This window comes from Solea senegalensis, linkage group LG9, assembly GCF_019176455.1.
Source record: "Solea senegalensis isolate Sse05_10M linkage group LG9, IFAPA_SoseM_1, whole genome shotgun sequence".
In the NCBI taxonomy this organism is placed as follows: Eukaryota; Metazoa; Chordata; class Actinopteri; order Pleuronectiformes; family Soleidae; genus Solea; species Solea senegalensis.
The window spans coordinates 2,063,524-2,084,428 of NC_058029.1; the positions used below are offsets into that span (position 1 = coordinate 2,063,524).

The 20,905-nt window shown below is 42.1% G+C and overlaps 1 protein-coding gene across 1 annotated transcript in view; it reads left to right on the forward strand.

The window, feature by feature from the left end:
- The first annotated feature begins 3,565 nt into the window (after positions 1-3,565).
- The window catches only part of LOC122774958 (atrial natriuretic peptide receptor 1-like), a 38,541-nt gene continuing 21,201 nt past the window's right edge, over positions 3,566-20,905 (forward strand). The window contains exons 1-5 of the mRNA XM_044034608.1: positions 3,566-4,134; positions 6,229-7,046; positions 16,770-16,957; positions 18,721-18,834; positions 20,506-20,641. Coding sequence (XP_043890543.1) covers positions 6,278-7,046; positions 16,770-16,957; positions 18,721-18,834; positions 20,506-20,641 — 1,207 coding nt within the window. The 5' untranslated portion in view covers positions 3,566-4,134; positions 6,229-6,277. The remainder of the gene's footprint in view (positions 4,135-6,228; positions 7,047-16,769; positions 16,958-18,720; positions 18,835-20,505; positions 20,642-20,905) is intronic.

Below are 20,905 nucleotides of genomic sequence, written 5' to 3' on the forward strand. Positions count from 1 at the left end.
TTTATGATACACAAAAAACAAGTACCCAAAATTCTTTCATATGATTTTATCATCATCATCAATTCAGACATTATACTTATTTTTTAAATAATTTAATTTAATTTAAAATAATTGGCTTTTTTACAGTGTATTTTTAAAATAAAATACATTTCTAACATTTAGTCAAATTGCCAAATAACTTGTTTAGTTATTATTATGTTTATTTATGAACTAATTAGTGTGTGTCAATTCAGACCAAACAACTTTCCTCTTTCTTTCTCCTTTTTGTGAATTAAACGACAAACATTTGAGAAAAGCTCATCAAACGACCTCAGATATTTACTCCACTCTGCCTGAGTGCCTTCAGGCTCCACGTTGACCTCTGACCTCTTCAGATCATGACGTGGAGTGATTATCTGCACGACGGAACATTTACATACTCATTTAACTTCAGGTCAGACCTGTGACGTTGCCACGGTTACCTGTCAGTCTCATCCATAATCGGAATAACCGTGAGTGTCGTCTGTGGAAATTACACAAATCTTTTCTCTCATCTGAATTATTCTGCTTGATGTGAAGCTGAGGGAGGAGTTTCTTCTAATCGTTTATATGACCATAGCATGCTAAGCTAATGATTTGTCTCTAATTTTAGATTAGCAGTGTAAATCTTGGTCCTGATCATTAGCTATCACTTAGCTACAAAGCTAACTTCACTTGTAAAGCTATTAATAGCGCTAACATTAAGTCCTGATTACAGCTATCACTTAGCTATAAAGCTAACTTCCCTTGCAAAGCTATTAATAGCGCTAACATTGAGTCCTGGTCGCCAGCTCTGACTCAAACTCAGTCTGAAATTATTTCAGTGAACTAATTATTGACATTTTCAATGGTCTCTTCACTTAAGAAGAGAAAACACTCAAAAGATGATTTGTATGCATCATAACATAAACTACGACCTCAGCTTTTTGAGTTATGCTGCTCACATAAACACAACCTACGCCAAGGACGCGTATTATAATAATAACACAAGCAAACTAACAGTGTGATGGTCGTGGTTTTCATGGAGCTCTGTTCACAGATGAGCTGACGTGATGAAAGTGCAGCTAAGTGGCAGTAGAGGGTTAATATGGAGGACGTGCAGGAGACCCCAGCTCCCACGCTGTATTAAGCTAATGGCTCTCCTCAGCATCTGAAGTCCACCAGGTCTCCTCTCCTGACAGAACACAGTCAGATAAACACACACAAATCACATGTGAGGGGAAACTTTGGCTGGAGGAGAAAAACGACTTAAAGAAAAAGAGAAAAAAGACGTCCATATGATGTCCATTTGTGATGTTCTCTGCTCTGTGTCTCCATAGCAACACTTTTATAACCCTCGGACATGAGCGTATCAGAGGAGAGGCCAGGTGCAGCTAATTATCGGCATGATACAAGCTAGTGTAGCTAATTAGCTAAGTCAGAGCTTTGGTGTCCATGACCATGGTTTATCTGTCTTAAGTAACATTATTAGCATTCAAAGCTCATCAGCTATGAGCTCTGTTGATTGTCACTAGCATGTTATCATCTTTAACAAAGTAATGGTTCACTAAAAGTGCTTATCTACTGCATCTTGGAAAGCTAAGGTGGCTAAGACCTGGTGACAAGGACCTAATGTTAGCAATATGATTGGCTCACACATTATTAGCGGAGGTAGCTATGGTAGAGCTGGTGAATAGGACCATGGTTTAGTGAAATATTATTAGCTCTATTTGCTAAGGTAGCTACATTAGAACTGGTGAATAGGACCAAGTTTTAGTGACACATTATTAGCTCTACTGAAAAAAAACAAAAAAGAGTCTTGTGGGGAAAAAACAACTGTCATGATCCCAAAATAATTTGTTATAAAAATATATCAAAAACAGACAGGATCAAGTCATACGTTGATGTTAAGAGGCGGGCCGTGTGAAATCACACGGTGGGCAGCGTGTGGCCCACGAGCCGCAGGTTTGAGATGAGGTTTTATGGTGACTTTAGTGAAACTGTGACGTATATCAGTTTAAATAGTTCCGGAAGTGATTCTTTGTGCTTGAGTCTGTGCGTCCTCTAGGGGGCAGTAGCTGCATATTCACCGTGACATGATTGTGATTGCTCTTCATATCACACACACGTATAGATTCATTCAAATGTTTGTTTTTCAGACTCTTTATAAACATGATGTCATGAATAACCAACGTCTGTGGTTCTACAGATTCAAAACCTAAACTTTATTAAAGGCAGACAGTGGACCTCAGTGACCGCCCTTTCCCTTTTTTAGTTTTTTTAATTGCGTGTTGGCATTTGCTTTTATTGATCTGTGGAGTGCTTGTAAAGGGAACAACGAGATGATCCTCGACCTGCACTGATGGAAGATAACACAACCATAAAATCTAATGGCAAGAAAGAAAACAATGGTGGGGGCGGGGCGTTAGATACAGTGTAGTGCTGAGAGGAATACGAGGTAATCTCATACTTCATGTTTAATTTACAACACACACGCACACGCACACACACAGACACACACACGCACGCACACACTGAAATACAAGCCAAGCTCCATGAAAGTCCCAGCACAGACACACACACACACACACACAGGAGACTGAGGAGACTCTCCTCAGATTCACAGTATATTTATAACCTTTAAACAGAATACACTGTAAAACATTGATTTAAAAAAAAAAATTGCTTAATTTCTGGGAAATGTTTTTGCCAAAATGGAAAAAATACCAGTAACAAGATAAAACTTTTGTTTGTGTGTGTGTGTGTGTGTGTCACAGATGTGTGTGCAAAAATAAGTAAACATTCAGCTTCATCAAATAAAGCAAAACGCACAGTTCTGAAATGTGGGTCCTTGTTTTAAGGAACGTTCCAGTTGTGAAAGTGTCATTACCGCAGATTATTTTAATCTTAATTAAAAAAAAAAAACCTAAAGAAATGTAAGAATATTGGGCTGAGTTCTGTTTTTGCAGCAGTGTACATTTAAACACATCCTCATTGTTGTGTGTCATACATGTTGTTAAACATGTATATATATATATATATATATACATATTTGTATACGTAATTATACATTGCACTGCATTTCATTTAGATGGCAATGAATTAAGTGAAGGGGATTGACTCACAATGTTTTCTGCAGTGTTGTGTGTGTATAAAATAATCTACGTCAGTTTAAATCAACCCTTTAATCATGTTTTTATCTCATGATTTCATGATTTAATAAACATATTAATTATGGTACAAATGACAAAAAGATCTCACACAATATAACACGTTTCAACATAGATACAGTTTAATTATAAAAAAAATCCTAATTATTTCTGTGTAATGACCTCTGATAATCTCACATGAGATTATTTAATCCACAACATCATCAACATTTTATTTGCAAAAAGAAAAACTGGTGAAACAGAAAGTTTATAAGAGTTAAATTAAAAATATATACAAAACAATTAAATTAGTGTTTTCCTCTTCACTCCTCCCTTAATTGATTCTCTCTCTCTCTCTTTCCTTCCTTCCTTCCTTCCCTCCCTCCCCCCTCTCTTCTCTCCTCCCCCCTCTCCTCGTGTCTCTCTCCGCCCAGACTCCCTCACTCTCAGTCGGTCAAACTGAGTCAGAGGAGTCGCTGTGTCTCTCACCATCAACATCCAGAGTGAGCGGGTGAATGTTCACCTGTGTGACCGGAGGAACCCTCTCACCTGTCGGATACCGAACCTGAACCTGACCTGACCCGATCCGGACCTGGAGACCGCTCCTCCTCCTCTTCCTCCTCATTCACTCACTCTTCACGATGCGGATTAACGCACTTTCAACGCAAACTTTGCGCGTGTGAACCGCACCAAAGGCGCACGTGGCGCAGGTGTGAGCACGCGCAGGTGAGACTCGTGACTGATGATGGTGATGGAGGACACGGTGGTGGACACGTTTGTCGCACAGTGACGCGATGCTGTGAACGTTTGTGTTTCCACTGAGAACCGGAGCGGAGACGTTTCCCCGCGGAGCAGCGCAGCGCAGCGGGGACGGAGCGGCGCACGGAGCGGCGCTGGTGTGCGCAGGACGCGGGCATGGATGAGTGGATTCCTCCGCTTTAAAGTTCCAGAGAGAGAGAGAGAGAGAGAGAGCATGAGGAGAACAGAGGTGAGGAAACAGAAACACGTGATATCGATTTATATTTGAGAAGATACTGGAGCTGTGCGCAGTTCAGTCCACAGGGAAAAATAAGCTTTTAGCAGCGGATCAGTCCATTACACAGGACTGTTCCCAACATGGCCGCACTAATCTGCGAGGGGTGCAGGGGCAGTGTTTTGGCCCCAGGTTCCACAGCATTCACATCATTTACGTGCTATTTTTGCATCCGTCGCACTAAATAACTACAAATGACAAATACTGCTGACGCAGCTCCACTCGACTCGACTGGGTTTTCTTTTTCTTTTCCATCAGTGATAGAAAGAACCGTTTGTTTTTTTAACCGATACTAAAATGTGACGCCAACTGAGAAGAGTCATGAGCATGAAGTCCGATACAAGAATCAAAACCAACAATGTCCAACTGTAGATCAAAGTTAAAAAGACTTAAAAACCCTACTTATAATTGTGATGTGTTGTGCGCAGCGCGACTTTACTCACGATGCTTACATATAAAGGCCTCTGGGATTCTTTTAGGGCATTTTATTATATATTAAAAAAGTACATCCACCTATCTTTAAAACCCACCATTAACATCATCAAGTAGGGCTGCAACGATTATTGGATTAATGAATCATTGTTCGATTACTATTTTTGTCAATAATTAAAACCAGTTTCTCTGTTTTTTTTTTCAGCGTCTTAAATGTGAATATTTTCTGTTTTCTTTGCTCCATATAACAAAGAAATCATTAAAAGAACTCAATCATTTGAGAAACATAATTATTTCCAGCTTTGATCGGCATCAAACAAGTGCTTAATGAATTGATTATGTAAATAATGGTTAGTTGCAGCCCTGCTATCAAGTGATTTCTGTACATTTTTTCACTTCCATCATAAATAACTTCTTATTGTGAACTAAAAACAAACACTCTTATTATGAAATTGCGTGAAATATCATCGCAGATGTGGTTGGTGTGATATTATGATGTCATTTTAAGCTCCCCTCTACTGAACAGGTGCTTCTTTATCAAAAACTTTAAGCACCTGACCGGACCCCTGCTGAGCAGACTACACGCCTCGTGGCCCCAAAGTCATTTGAGTCTGAGACCCCTTCACCGGGGTTGGTCAGAGCTGGGAGTGAGGAGTGAGGCCACCTCTAGTTTGACCACCTTCCTGAGAAATCCACAGACATTGAAACACAAGGTCTCATTCTCAAGAGAGACCGGTTTCAGACAAACAAACATAATAGAAGTGCAATTAACAGCAAAAGTCGGGCTGCTCCAAACGGTCAAAGTGGAGCAAATCCCACCTGAAGGGGCCTCGAGTCAGAAATTCTGACTTCCGGTTACAGCAACTGGAATGCACCAATGGAATCCTGAGCCGAGCCTGTCGGGACCCGTCAGGTTGCGCTGAGTTCAGACAAAAATCCAGAACAGGCTGAGGTTCAGGTGGCGTCGTGTCCGTTCACGTGTCCTTTTCAGGTTCTAGAGCAAAATAGAACAGATTCAAGACTACGGTGTAAACATTCAAAAAAAAAAGAAAAAAAAAAGGGGTCACGCGAGGGTGTTGTGCCAATCTCATGACATCGGGTGGAAGGCGGAGTCACACCCTGTACAGATCGCCAGGCCGTAGATTTTGAATTGTCTAGATATCACATCAAACGGTCCAAGAGTTACGGTGAAGACACGTCTGTGACGACAGGACGGTGACAGAAGAGTTAACCTCACTTAAATCTGTCATTTCAGGAGAAACAAGGGTTTTTTATGACCACTGCGTCCTGTATGAGACAGACGGGACAGACGGGAGAGACAGACTGGAAAGACAGGACAGATGGGAGAGACAGGAGAGACGGGACAAGCTGTCCTCTGAATGTGTAGCATTGAGGAGTTTTTCTCTCTGATCCCAAACTAACAAAGGTCACTGAGGACGGACGAGGACAAGATTATTACTGTGAATTTGACCGTGACCAACTGAGGCAGGTCTCGGTCTCTGCGTAATTTGATTAAATTTCAGTCGTAAGAGGAAGTTCGCTTGATTGTTCAAGCTCAAGTGACTCGGCTTGTCTGTGGTGAATGTTTTGCTAACGCCTCCTCGCGTGTTTTCACAGGGATAAGTTATTCGTCTGAGGTGGAAGTGGAATACCTGCCGGACAGAGGATGGCCTGCTGGAAGGAGAGCGCCACCTTCCTGCTGGTTCTGCTGGTGCTGCTGGTGCTGCTGGACCTGCCGCCGGTCACGGGACGGTCATCCCATCACCGCAGCTTGAGACGCCAAACTCGGGGGCACCACGAACTCCGGGCGCTGCAGAACATTACGTTGGCCGTCATTTTACCGCAGAGCAACACACAATACCCGTGGGCTTGGCCTCGCATTGGTCCCGCCCTGGAGCGGGCGGTCAAAACCATCAATGCTGACCCCACCATGCTCCCCAACCACCATCTCACCTACGCCTTCAAGAACAGTGAGGACAAGGATGGGATCTGCTCCGAGTCCATCGCACCGCTCATGGCGGTGGACCTTAAACTCGCGTATGACCCGTGGGCTTTCATCGGGCCTGGGTGCTCCTACACCGCCTCCCCTGTTGGTCTCTTTACCACCCACTGGGATGTTCCCATGGTTACGGCGGGCGCTCCGGCAGTGGCCTTTTACGGTGGCGTTTACCCGTCGATCACCAACACGGGTCCCACCCACAAGAAGCTCGGGAGGTTCGCCCTGCGGATCTGTGAGCACTTTGGCTGGCGGGAGCATGTGATGCTCATGTTCAGCGACAACAAAGTGGACGATCGTCCGTGTTACTTCGCGGTGGAGGGTTTGTACACGGAGCTGAAGAGCATCAACATCACCCTCGTGGACCGAGTGTTCGAAGAGAACAAACCGCCCATCAACTACTCCCAGATCCTCGCGGACATCCAGGGCGACGGCCGAGGTGAGTCCCCTGACCGCCAACTCAACGTTGGTTCATTTCATAAGTGCTAAATATGATATGTGTTGGCAAAGGCTGTGGCTGATCGTAGTATTTGACCAAGCGAGTTATCTCAGGAACGTCCTGAGGGAATTTCCTCATATTTGGTAGCAACCTTCACTTGGACGTGAAGGATGTTCTCTCTGCGTTTTTGGTGGTCAAGGTTCAAAGCTCATGGTCACTGTAACCTCAAAGATAAACTATTTATATTCCTCCACACACGTGTCAACCATTGCCAGTATTATCTTTTTTCGCAGTTACTCACCGACCTATTTTTACGAACGCGATATCAGAGCAATGCCTTGAGAGAACACTTTCAAATTTGGTACAGATGTTCACATGGATGACCTGCGTTTTTTTTTTTTGTTTTTTTTTGGTTGGCAAAAGTTTGCGTTGGTTCGTAACGAATCTGACGTTTGAGTTCATCATCGTTGGTAAACAAACACGAACAAACCCCTCGCCTCGCCCTGCGTGTAGACTGAAGTTGTCGGTCGGTGTCGGCTAACGTTTGGTTCCTGGTTCCTGGTGATGCTTCCTGACTTTATCTGGGCTGGAAGTGTTCGTCTGAGTATGTGAGCAGAACATGTCACTGAAGACATTTACTGCACCAAGGATTGAGCCATGGTGGATCAGTGGTAGGGCACGTTGTGGGTTCAATTCCTGGCAAAGACACTAAATGTTGAAGCGTGTGAATGTGTGAAGCATTTCATCAAGTGAAGCATTAAATACAGACCATAATACCAACTCTTCCTCTCCTAATTTTATTTGGTAGTAACGAGGAAAAAAGAGAGTTAGAGAGAAATGCGGTAAAAGTACACAATTTATTTCGTAAAAGTACACAATATGTAGATTTTGTACTTGAGTACATTAGTACTGCCTCATATAATCACACGAAAAATAAATTTAAATAAAATAAAATAAAATAAATGAGTGGCTCCGTTTCTGTGGAAAGTGACATAAGATAAGATAAGGGGTTTTCAACAGTAAGTTGAGTGTTAATCTTCTGTGCACATGACACACGTTTCCTCCGTGTTTCACTTGTTTCTTGTCGTGTTTCCCGTGTTTTCCGTGTTTTCCGTGTTTCCCGTGTTTCCGCCTGCTGCTCTGTGACTGAGCCGGGCAGAGATGGTTGTTAATCCACACATGAGGTCACGATCTTTGCCGCAGGGCATCGTTGTAGCAGCAGCAGCAGCAGCAGCAGAAACATGATCCGAATCGATGTGTTCTCGAGTCCAGACGGCAGCTCTGTGCTGTAAATGCCTCTGACACAGTGGAAAAGTCTGCATCAGTGAATGATGCAGCAGATTTCCACAGAGATGAGAGCGACAAACGCGTCACAGTGGACTGTGAATATGGAGCGAAACACAAAACAACAGTTCACACGCAGCAGGTTTTAATATTCATATGTGATTCTGTGTGTTTTGGTTTTAACAAAGCTGTTAAAAAGATTCTATTTGCTGTTAAAATGACTAAAATCTGTCTTTCAGTCTCCCACACCAAACCTCATAGAGAAAATCAGTGATTTAACATCACACGCACAGGAGTTGTTGATCCACTGCTGCTTCCATCACGACGTTCAAATGTCTTATTTTGTCACTTCAGTGTTTGAAATCCTTTGTTCAGATTAACCTCAGTGACACAAAGTGACCACACGAGGCAGCAGAGGACCAGCAGCTCCTGTGTCCCCACCAGCTAAAATCACTGATTTTCTCTATGGGGTTTGGTGTGGGAGAGTGAGTGGTTTACAAACTTCACTTTCCTGTTGGAAAAGTCCGTCTCACAGTGAGATAAAGACGTTAAACATGTTCTTGAGACTTAATCAGGTGTAGATTTTATTACATGAGCTAAATCTGCTTCTCCATGTTTTCATCGATGTGTAACACACTGATGATGATGATGTGTGAGTTCACTCCAAATATCAGTAATGAATACCAACTCACTTTGATAGTAGAGTCTGTTTAAATGCTTAAATGTAAATGTAGATAAAATAAACATGATCCCAGTGAGTGATTTCCACCTAAAACACTGGATTTTTCCCTGTGAAAAAGCTCCTCGCTGCTCCTCGCTGCTCCTCGCTGCTCCTGGTGATAAAGCGAGTCGTGTCACTGTGCTGGAGTTCAGTAATGCAGTCATAAATCCACCTCTGTGCGGAGGTGTATCAGTGTGTAAACCAGTCGAGAGCACAAACAAACACACCACTGCGGTTCCCACAGAGGCACAAAACCTCCCGGCGCGTCATTTATTAACAGAGGTCAGGAAGTCGCCGCCTTATATGGAAACTACAGTCGCTCTATCAGATGTGTAGGTATTTCCTGACAAACACACTCGGGCTAATTTTACCTCCAGTCAAACGCTGTGTTCAAACCTCCACTTATTACACACATGACAACAAATATCAACACAAACGGTGTAAACAAAGTTTAATCCTTACACACCTGCCTATAGGAGTCTAGAAACTGATTTTTGAAAGGTCTATGGTAATGTAAAAATATGTTACTTGCTGTTATACACCCTTTTATTGCAGGGAAAACACCACTCACTCTCCCACACCAAAGCCCACAGAGAAAATCAGTCATTTTAACATCACAGCACACAGGAGTCGTTGATCCACTAAGTTCTAACGTCTCGTAGTAGAATTCTGTTTTTGAAATCCTTTGTTCCGATTCAAATCAGTGACACAAAGTGACCACACGAGGCAGCAGAGGACCAGCAGCTCCTGTGTCCCTGCGCGCTAAAATCAGTGATGAGGTTTGGTGTGGGAGAGTGAGTGGTTTACAAACGTCGTCCGTGTAACGGTGAAATAAAGACGTCATCGTGAAGTGAGTCTTAAAAGTCAGTTTTCGCTCACTGAGACCTGGATGTTTGGATGAGTGGGTGGAGCTTAGTGTTTAGCTTTTATGGTCTGTCTGAATCTTCAATGGAGCAATCATTTACAAAATGGCCGCCATGCTGAAATCTTTGATTGTGGAGCATAAATGAGTCTGCATGTTCACTCGCCGGTGATTGAACAACCCTCCAGCTGATTGTAGCTCGCAACACTTTTCTGTTTTTTAGGTCAACAACAACAACAACCTGATCAGACGGGGAGGTTGATTACTTTTGTCTGACGACCACAGAGTTTTAACCACCGCTTTGTCTACAACGCTGCCGTCTGTGTGTGTGTGTGTGTGTGTGTGTGTCCAGGTATTACTAATGTTGTGGGGACCTAAACCTGTTTACACAGTCACATTATGGGGACTTGTCTTTTCCTCTGGGGACAAAACTCAAGTCTCCATAACGTAAATTACTACACTTTGTTTAAAGGTTAGTTCAGGATTAGGATTAGTAATCCTGTAGTAATTGTGGTTAAGTTTAGAATAAGTCTCAAGGAAGCAGAAGACAGGAAGTCAACACCGAATACAACATTAAGAGTCTGTTTTTCCTTTCAGAATAAAAGCCCCCCATAACATAACATTTCACTTAACTTCACCGACAACACGTTCAGCTCAGCTTTCTTCTCTCTTCTCTCTTTCTTTTCTTCTCTCGTTCTCTCTTTCTTCTTTCTTCGTTCTCTCTCTCTCTTTCTTCTCTCGTTCTCTTCTTGTTCTCTCTCTCTTCTCTTTCTCTTTCTTTCTTCTTTCTTTTCGCTCTTCTTCTCTTCTTTTCTTCTTGTTCTTTCTCTCTCTCGTTCCTCTCTCTCTCTCTCTTCTCTTGTTGTTCTCTTCATTCTCTCGCTTCTTCTCTTCTCGCTCTTCTCTCGTTTCTTCTCTCGCTCTCTCTCTTGTTCTCTCTCGCTTTCTCTCGCTGTTCTCTTCTCTTCTTCTTCTCTCGCTCTCTCTCTCTCTTCTCTCGTTGTTCTTCTCTTCTTCTCTCGTTGTTCTCTTCTTCTCTCGTTCTCTTCTCGTTCTCTTCTCCTCCTGTCCTCTCTTTCTGTTTCCGGTGAATGTGAGCGCGGGTGACGGTGGTGGAGATTGAATAGTTTTTTGTGTCTGGTCTGTTCTTCCACTGTTTCTAACTGCATGATCAGGTCAGCTGCTTTCAATAGTGTCTTCTGTGGAGTTGTTGGTGTGATTCTGGGTGTTGCTGTCGGGTAGTTCAGGAGGAATGGCGTCCTCGGAGAGCGGATAATCCCTCTGGATGTTTACTGTCCTGTGGAAGTTCTGCTGGCTGCAGGTGAACAGTCTGAAAATGTGGTTTCTGCATCTCGTTTGAACAAAGCTGTGGTTGTGTTCCTGAAGTGTGAGCCACTGGTTTACAGGCTGGAGGCTGAGGCCGGGTCCGGCTCCGTTCTACCACTGATCCACCGTGTCTCCACACTGTGTGTGTGTGTGTGTGTTCCTGCTGTTTTAGACATGAAACACACGCTGATCATAAATAAACGTGTGATAATTGCTCTGTCACCCGGTTTCATCATTTACACTGTTTTTATTCTCACACACACACACACTATAACCAGTTCTGCCTCATTAGGACCAGGTTTTGGTCTCCATGAGGACTACAGGTCCTGACCAGGTCAGAGTCTTGTAGAGCGTCCTTAGTGAGGACACTCATGATGCGTCTCCGGGCTCCTGAACTCGTCTCCGTCCTCCTGCTGCCTCCGTCTCTCAGGACAGGAGGCGCTGACGTCACACACATCACCCCCCGTCCGTCCGTCCGTCCGTTGCCGTGATGGCGAAGCGGACGCCCAATCATCCTGAACTAAACTCTCCACGCGGGCCGTGCCTCAGCCCGCTTTTCCGCTTCCTCGCCGTTGTTCCCGTCCATCTGGCAGTAGTTAAAGATTAATATGCTGGAATCTGAGCGGAGGCTGGATTAGTCCAGACTGAGGAGAGAAGACATCAGCACAGGTGTGTGTGTGTGTGTGTGTGTGTGTGTGTGTTTGGCACAGGATGTTCTCTGCTCGCGTCGATGTTTTCACTCAGCCACAGATTTAATTCCACCATATTTGATCTTTTTTTATGAGACTCATTCTACAACGTTCAGGATCTGGTCTGAAACGTGAAGCTTTTCCACGACACAGTGCTGGTACTGCACGACTCGGCACACGACCACTTACAGTTCCAAAATCTACTTATGTAGATACTGGATCATGGAAAACAGTCATAAGTGTGTGTGTGTATATTATGGGCTGTCTCAGCAGGGATCTGCCCTCTGGGACTATAAACAGAGTGTGAGTCTGATGACGACACGCTGCTGAGTCTCAGTGCAACTTCATTTTCGTTCCCCCACGGTTTCCTCTTCATCAGTCCCACCCCCCCCCGCCCCGATGAACCGTCCAAACATCATCTGCTTCTCTTTGGCCCCCGCGGGCCCTCACAGTAACTGGGGCCTCACCGGTATTTTCCTATACATTTATAGTGGGATTAATGTCTCTCTCGCTCTCTCTCTCTCTGTCTGTCTCTCTCTCTCTGTCTGTCTCTCTCAGACGTGATTCAGGTGGACCTCAGAGGTCAGAGGTCACTGCTGTGTGTGTGTGTGTGTGTGTGTGTGTAACATGACCAAATAAAGTCAGAACCTGCTCAGTAGTCAGTATTATGTCTATATTCGGTCAGCGGAGCAGACGCTCATGTGCAGTTTAAATCAGAGAAGAAAAAAAGACATAAAAAGCAGTTGGAAATCGTTTCTTGTGAACGACGAGTCGTTATTCTGTCCAGAAAATGTGATGATTTTTGTTTTATGGAGCAAAGAAAGAAATTGTTCAAATGTTATGAATCAGCAAACGATGTTTTTCGTTTGTTGTAAAATTCTCATTGAGTCAAATAACGAGCGCTGAGTCTTTGTGTTGTGAAAATGTCTCATAATTAGGACTTTTTGTCTTTTATCTCATGACTTTTACTTTTTTATCTCTTAGTTTCAACCTTTAATCTCATCATTTAGAATAGAGTTTTATTCAGTAATCACAACATTATCTTGTAATTATGACGTATGTCTTCATGATCTGTTTTGAAGCTTGCTGAGAGGCTAATTCATAAGTTTGGCTGTTGTCGGGAGGAAATGCTGGGATTAAAACTAAGATTCTGTTGACTGATGTCTAATCATTACATGTCGCAGTCAGCAGGTGGTCTTCATCACGGACTTCCTGCTCTAATCAGACTAAATCAATGAGGAGGAGAAGGAGAAAGTTTCAAAGAACCTTCTCACCTCCTCTGACACTAACGTCCAATTAAAGAGGCTGAGAGTGAAGCTGATGACGAACCACGGGTTTCACACAGTTCATAATGAAGACCAAGCATGGACACTTTCAACATCCACTTCATCCTGGTTGGAACAATGTTCTGACGTGTCCTCCCTGTCCCTGTCCCTCCTTCTGTGCTCATCGATGTCAGAGCTGCACTGTCCTTCTTCTAGAGTCACGGTCCAGAGTGGAGACGCCAAAAAATAACCTCATTACGAAAGCTGAGGTCGCATCCAGTTCTCGTTACCTGAGTCTAAGTCATCAAAACTCACTGATTATCAATTCAATTCAATTTTTTCAATTCAATTTTATTTGTATAGTGCCAAATCATAACATACATTATCTCAAGGCACTGTACATAGATAACATCAAAGAGAGCAGAGAACCCCAACAGTTTACACAATGAGCAAGCACTAGGCATCAGTGGAGAGAAAAAACTCCCTCTTAACAGGAAGAAATCTCTGACAGAACCAGGCTCAGAGATGTGCGGTCATCTGCCTCGACCGGTTGGGGTGAAAGGAAAAATGGGGGACAGTGGAGAGGTGGGGGACAGAAAATGGGGGAAGAGAAAGGACAAGAGTATTGTCCTTTCTCTCCCCCCAGTATTTATTTATTATTTTAATTCATATATATATATACATATGTATGTATTTATATATGTATATATATATATGTATATGTATATGTATATATATGTGTATATGTGTATTTATATATGTATATGTATATATGTGTATGTATATATGTGTATATGTATGTATATATATATGTGTGTATATATATATGTATATATATATGTGTGTATATATATATATATCTATATATATATATATATATATATATATATATATATATATATATATATATATATATATATATATATATATATATATATATATATATAGAGAGAGAGAGAGAGAGAATGTATTGCTACATGAACTAGTCCTTTAAAAACCTTTAAAAACTCAGCTGTTTCTGAGATGAAGAGGATCCTGGCAGAAAATGGAGATTAGGAAGATAATTACGCTCATCTTCATCTCATTGTTCCCGACACGAGCGTCGCTTCATTCAACGTCGCTCCTGCTGTTGCGCGCGGTGGAGGTGGCGGCAGTGTTGGCAGCAGGGGTTCAATGGGTTGATGCTCAGAAATGAAAGTTTCTTTGTTTTTCACACGTAATCTGGTCTAATCTCTGTGGAAGTGGGTCACCGTTCATCTCCTCACATCTGTGAGTGAGGAAGTGAGCAGGGGTCAGAGGTTAGTGGGCGGAGTCAGAGCCACGACTGTTCTCTTCCTGCTGTGTGTATGTGTGTGCGCACTCTGACCTGTGTCACAGCAGCAAACTGCTGACTCATCCTCTCACACACTGATGATGTCATAGAGTAACCAAAGTGGTTGCTTAGTAACAAAAACTGTTTCAAAGTAGCAACAGTGAGAAAATAACAAAATAAAAGTCTCAGTTTGCGTTTGTCCACACTAAAACACGACCCTGCAGTTTTCAAAATAAAAGTCTCAGGTTGCGTTTGTCCACATTAAAACACGACCCTGCAGTTTTCAAAATAAAGGTCTCAGTTTGTGTTTGCCAGTCAGTCAGTCAGAACCCACGCACACACGGGGAGAACATGCAAACTCCATGCAGAGTTGTTGTTCCAACCGGGGGTCGAACCCGGGTCTTCTCGCTGCAAGGCGAGAGTGCTAACCACTACACCACCGTGTGGCCCCCAGTTTGTGTTTGTCCATACCAAAACATGATCCTGCAATTTTTAAAATAAAGGTCTCAGGTTGCGTTTGTCCACACTAAAACACGACCCTGCACTTTTCAAAATAAAAGACTCAATTTCTATTAGTCCCCACTAAAACATGGTGCAGTTTTTTAAAAATATTTTTTTACTTTTTGTTCACACAAACACAACCCTGGAGTCTACAAAATAAAAGCCTGGGCTTTTGTTTGTCCAGATTTAGTTCTGCTCTGATCATATGTAACAACATTAAATATCGCCCCCAGAACATACGACAGGCGTGGCTTCTCTACGACAAAATGACCTTTCACCTGCTGAGGTTTGTTGTGGACAGTGGCTCCGCCCTCAGTGAAACACCTCTGCTGCAGATGTGAGGTCACAAAGTGCATGAGAGTATTTTTAGAGAGCAGCGTTTTCAGTTTCAGCAGACGGTAAAACGAGGAGGAGGAGGAGGAGGAGGAGGAGGAGGAGGAGGAGGAGGAGGAGGAGGAGGAGGAGGCTTTTAGCCCCGTTTGGTTTCTGTGGTTTCACGCTCACTTCCTGCGCAGAGGTTATTAAGGCCTGAAACACAATAGAGGCGGAGGGACAGGAATGTCATCACGCCTCTGGAGACTTCCTGAGGCTCCAGCGCCGTGAGCGAGATCTGGGAGAGGAAGCTGAGGAAAACACTGAACACTGAAATGTCCGTCACTCAGTAAAGACGCGTCTTCAATAACTGAACAATCACTTTACTCAACGTCTGATTTTCATTCATTTAGAGATGGAAATGTTTTTATTTGCAATTGTACATTAAAAATAATTACTAAAAAAATTAGATGTTCACTCAAGTGTTATTTTTCCACATAATAAAAATCATGTTTTATTGTTTTTATTTCTTTAATTATTCATTTATTTGCTCTGACCAACGTTCAATGGATGTATTTTTAGATTTAGATATTTGGTGTCATCTTCCTTCTTTACCTGAGGCAACAGTTTGTTTTCTGCTGTAAATGAACTTAAATAGAACTATTTTTAAAGATAATCAGTGCCATGATGGAGGACAAATATCATAAACATGCATTTCCACGTCTGTGAATGTAGAAAACAAACATATAGACTTCAACTGTGTTACTGATAATAAGAGAGAAAACCTGGCATCTGCCAATCAATACCTCCATCAATAACATTGATTTTTTTTTTAACACAAAAAGTGTCTTAATTGATTTTTTTTCCCTTTAGCGTTGCTACAGAAACAAACCACTAATGTAAGAACCAACACACACACACACACGGCAGCTATTCTCGCCTCCTGCCGCCGGACTCACACCGGGCAGACGGCACTCATTCATCCTCTCACCAGCAGTGTGACATCATCATCATCATCATCATCATGAGTCATGATCAATAAACTGTATCCCAGAGAACTCTTAATCAAATGATCTTTAAGAACACAAAGAAACCTCCATGTAAAGTCTGTGATATCTTTAATAACATGTTAATAACATTGAGCTTTCGTCGATGTTTAACACACTGATGATGTTTAAACAGTTTCATTGTTTTTTAAAAGTTAAAACAAGTCAAACTTCATAAATGTGAATATTTTCTTCATAAAACAAAGAACGTCATCATTTACAGGTTTGACAAACACTGATCAATACTTTTATACATGGTCTGATATTTTCTGGACCAAACAACAAATGGATTGACTTGTTGTGTGTTGCTGCAGTCAGTGCTGACTCTGTCTGTCCCTCAGTCCATCCACACCAACTGTGTGTGAATGTCCTCACTAACTGAACCCGTGTTCCTCTGCGTCGCAGTGATGTTCGTGTGCTGCTCGCCCGACGTCTTCAGGAAGCTGATGGTTCAGTTCCGACGCGCGGACCTTCCTCACGAACAGTACGTCTTCTTCTACATCGACGTGTTTGGAGACAGTCTCAACTCAGAGCAGAGACAACCGTGGGCGCGCGGAGACGAGGACGACGCCATCGCCAAGGACGCTTTCCAGGTACAGTCAGCTGTCAATCATCCTCATGTCTCCACCCACATTTAAGTTTTTATTAGCGTGATAAGAACGAGCTACACTCACAGAAAAATCACTGATACGATATTATCATGATATTGAATTCACGATACGATATTATCGCGATATTGAATTCATGATACAATATTATCGCGATATTTAATTCACGATACAATATTATCGCGATATTTAATTCACGATACGATATTATCGCGATATTGAATTCATGATACAATATTATCGCGATATTGAATTCACGATACAATATTATTGCGATATTGAAGTCACGATACAATATTATCAAGATATTGAATTCATGATACAATATTATCAAGATATTGAATTCATGATACAATATTATCGCAATACGATATCATGATATTGAACTCACAATAGAATATTATCACATTATTGAACTTGCGTTAAGATATCATGATATTAAGCGAGCAGAGAGACTGAAATATAAACATCTGATCATATATGGTCATTTTGTCATGAGCCTGATACTGTAACAAGATCAATAAACAACGTCTCTGTCTGTCTCTCTCTCTCTCCCTCCCTCTGTCTGTCTGTCTGTCTCTCTGTGGATCGATGTCACCAGATTCTTCAGCTCATTCAAACCTTATTAACGTGATAATAACACAGTTAACGATCGATTCAGAAGAAACATCTGAGTGAGTGTGTGACGTCTGACGGACGCACAAACACCACAAGTGTTTTTTATCTGTATCACACACACGCGCACACACACACACACTCATGCTGCGTCCACCTCTCAGAACAATTACTGTCTACATCACTTCTGTTTTCCTGAGGTGTGAGAGATTGATGTGAAGCAGATAACACATGGGATATGTTTTCCTCCCTCTCTCTATCTGTCTCTCTCTCGCTCTCTCTGTGTGTGTCTCTCTCTCTTTGTCTCTCTCTCGCTCGCTCGCTCTCTGTCTGTCTCTCTCTCCCTATCCCTCTGGATGGATGATAAATCATTGGATGGATGGATGATAAATCATTGGATGGATGGATGGATGATAAATCATTGGATGGATGATAAATCATTTGATGGATGGATGGATGATAAATCATTGGATGGATGGATGGATGATATATCATTGGATGGATGATACATCATTGGATGGATGGATGGATGGATGGATGATACATCATTGGATGGATGGATGATACATTGGATGGATGGATGGATGGATGATACATCATTGGATGGATGATACATCATTGGATGGATGGATGGATGGATGATACATCATTGGATGGATGGATGATACATCATTGGATGGATGGATGGATGGATGATACATCATTGGATGGATGGATGATATATCATTGGATGGATGGATGGATGATACATCATTGGATGGATGATACATCATTGGATGGATGGATATATGGATGATACATCATTGGATGGATGGATGGATGATAAATCATTGGATGGATGGATGATAAATCATTGGATGGATGGATGATAAATCATTGGATGGATAAATAAACACTCTTACAGTCACAACTTTATACGTGTGACTTTTCTTTTATACAAACGTGGCATCCATTTTCTAAGTCTCAGGCCTGGTTCCAGTCTCAGGCCTGGTTCCAGTCTCAGGCCCGGTTCCAGTCTCAGGCCTGGCTCCAGTCTCAGGTCTGGTTCCAGTCTCAGGCCTGGCTCCAGTCTCAGGCAATCAGACGAGAGATAGGTTTGTAAACTCCTCCTCTTCCTGTTTTGTTTTTTTCAGAGCGTGAAGATCCTGACGTATCGAGAGCCTCAGAATCCAGAGTACAAAGAGTTTGTCGTCAACCTGAAGGACGACGCCAGGACCAGGTTTAACTACACTGTAGAGGACACACTGGTGAGTGTGTGTGTGTGTGTGTGTGTGTGTGTGTGTGTGTGTGTGTGTGTGTGGACAGAAACACATTCTTTGTGAACTTGATTCAGTGGGGAAATGAAAAATGTTGTTGCTTCACAAAAGTCGTAAACTCAGACTTTTTACGAGTTATATTTGACTTCCGATCTGAGATGTATTGTCTTTTTGTCTTCATACGTTCACTTGGACTCAGACGTGATGAAGTTTTTCCTCATAAACAACTTCTCTGTTTTTTAAGGTTTTTGTAAAAAGTCTCATCCTCTGGTGTCAACATAATTCATGTCATCATATCAACGTCTCTGAAAAGTACAAAGATCTTCTTCTTCTTCTAATAATATAATGTAATAATAATTAGAATAATGATAATAATGATAATAAGATCATACAAATGTGTGAGAGCGAGAACCAATTCAACAAGAAGAAGATCATTTTGTCTTGTGTCAGTCTGTCTGTCTGTCTGTCTGTGTCTGTCTGTGTGTGTGTGTGTGTACAAAAAAAATCACGTGTCAACCATAAGAAGAAGAAGCAAATGTCAAATGTTAAGGGCTTTTTCAGGGTTCAGATTGAGTTTAAGGGTTAAATTAAGGGTTTTGGCATGTACTGTACTTGTGATGGTTAAGATTAAGGTAAGGGGCTAGGAGATGAATAAAGCATTAAATGGATGAATGATGGATGTATCTTGAAACCCTGAAAAAAGCCCTTAAAAGACATGAGGACCAGACTAAATGTCCTCACGATGTTTTCTGGTCCTCACAAAGCTACACATACAAGAACACACACACACACTCAGGACTCTGCATCGACGTCGGTTCATTAAAACAAAGTCTGATCACTTACCCTTAACCACAAACTCCTTAGTTCTAAACTCAGAAATTAAGTTCTGCCTCATTAGGACCAGGTTTTGGTCTCCATGAGGACTACTATTTATAAACAGACAAAAAAAGTTGTGCAAAATTAGGTTTTGGGTTAATTTTTTAAAAATGATGACGTTCTCAAACGTCTGGTTTTTGTCCACGAACACAAAAATGATTGAGTTTGAACGATTTTCTGTGTTTTTTGGAGCAAAGAAAACTATTCGACATTTAAGAAGCAGTGTTTTAATGATTTCAAACAAAAACACTCTCCGAGCAGTGATTATCAGAACAGTTGAAGTGTTTCTGTCGCAGGTCGTCGTCTGATCTCGTTAACGCTCGTCAGGAGCAGCAGGAGTTTCTGTCACGTCTCGGCCCTTTTATAGTTTTTCTTCTTCAAACGTTAACGAGGACGTCTCACTGTTTCCCCTTAATTACTGAAGTAGCCAGTAGTCATGTGACCTGCAATTAAAACTCCAACACTGTTTCACTTATAAAACTGTAACATCATCTGCTTTAGTTTGAACACTTTTTAACTTTTTTTCTTCAAAAACCAAAAGAACAAAAGCATAAAACCTGGGGTTACTCTTGTACTGTACTGTATTCATCTTGTTCATCTAGCTGCTGTTAGCTTAGCGGGAGGAAGGATGAGATTAATGTCAAATGTTGACAAGAGTCGTGTTGTATTTGTGCTAAAATCGTACGTGCTAACGTCGCTCTGATAACCTGTGATACTTGATTCATACGTTCATATTTTTTCGACGTTATGGCAAATCTATAAATTTAAATTCCTCTCGTCTTTCAGATGAACATCATCGCTGGAGGATTCTACGACGGTCTGATGCTCTACACTCAGGCGCTCAACGAGAGCATGTCCGTGTCAGGCGGTCGACCTCCGGGTAAAGTCGTCAGAGAGAGGATGTGGAATCGAACCTTCCACGGTCAGTGCTTTTCTTTTTCTGTGAGATTTTACCGTTTGTTCGTCTGCAGCGTTCCTCAGAGTGTGGCCTGGGGGCCCCCTGGTGGCCATAAAAGATAGTTTATACATTTATAGTCTATATATAGTGTATTCCAGGCTGAAGTATTTGTAAAAGACTGACTCATTTAAGTTGGAAAACAATATTAATATATAATGATTTTACAGCAGTTTTTGGGAAGGTGACATTTTCTGCCGCCAAGAACCAATTAGTAAGTTTTTATTAACT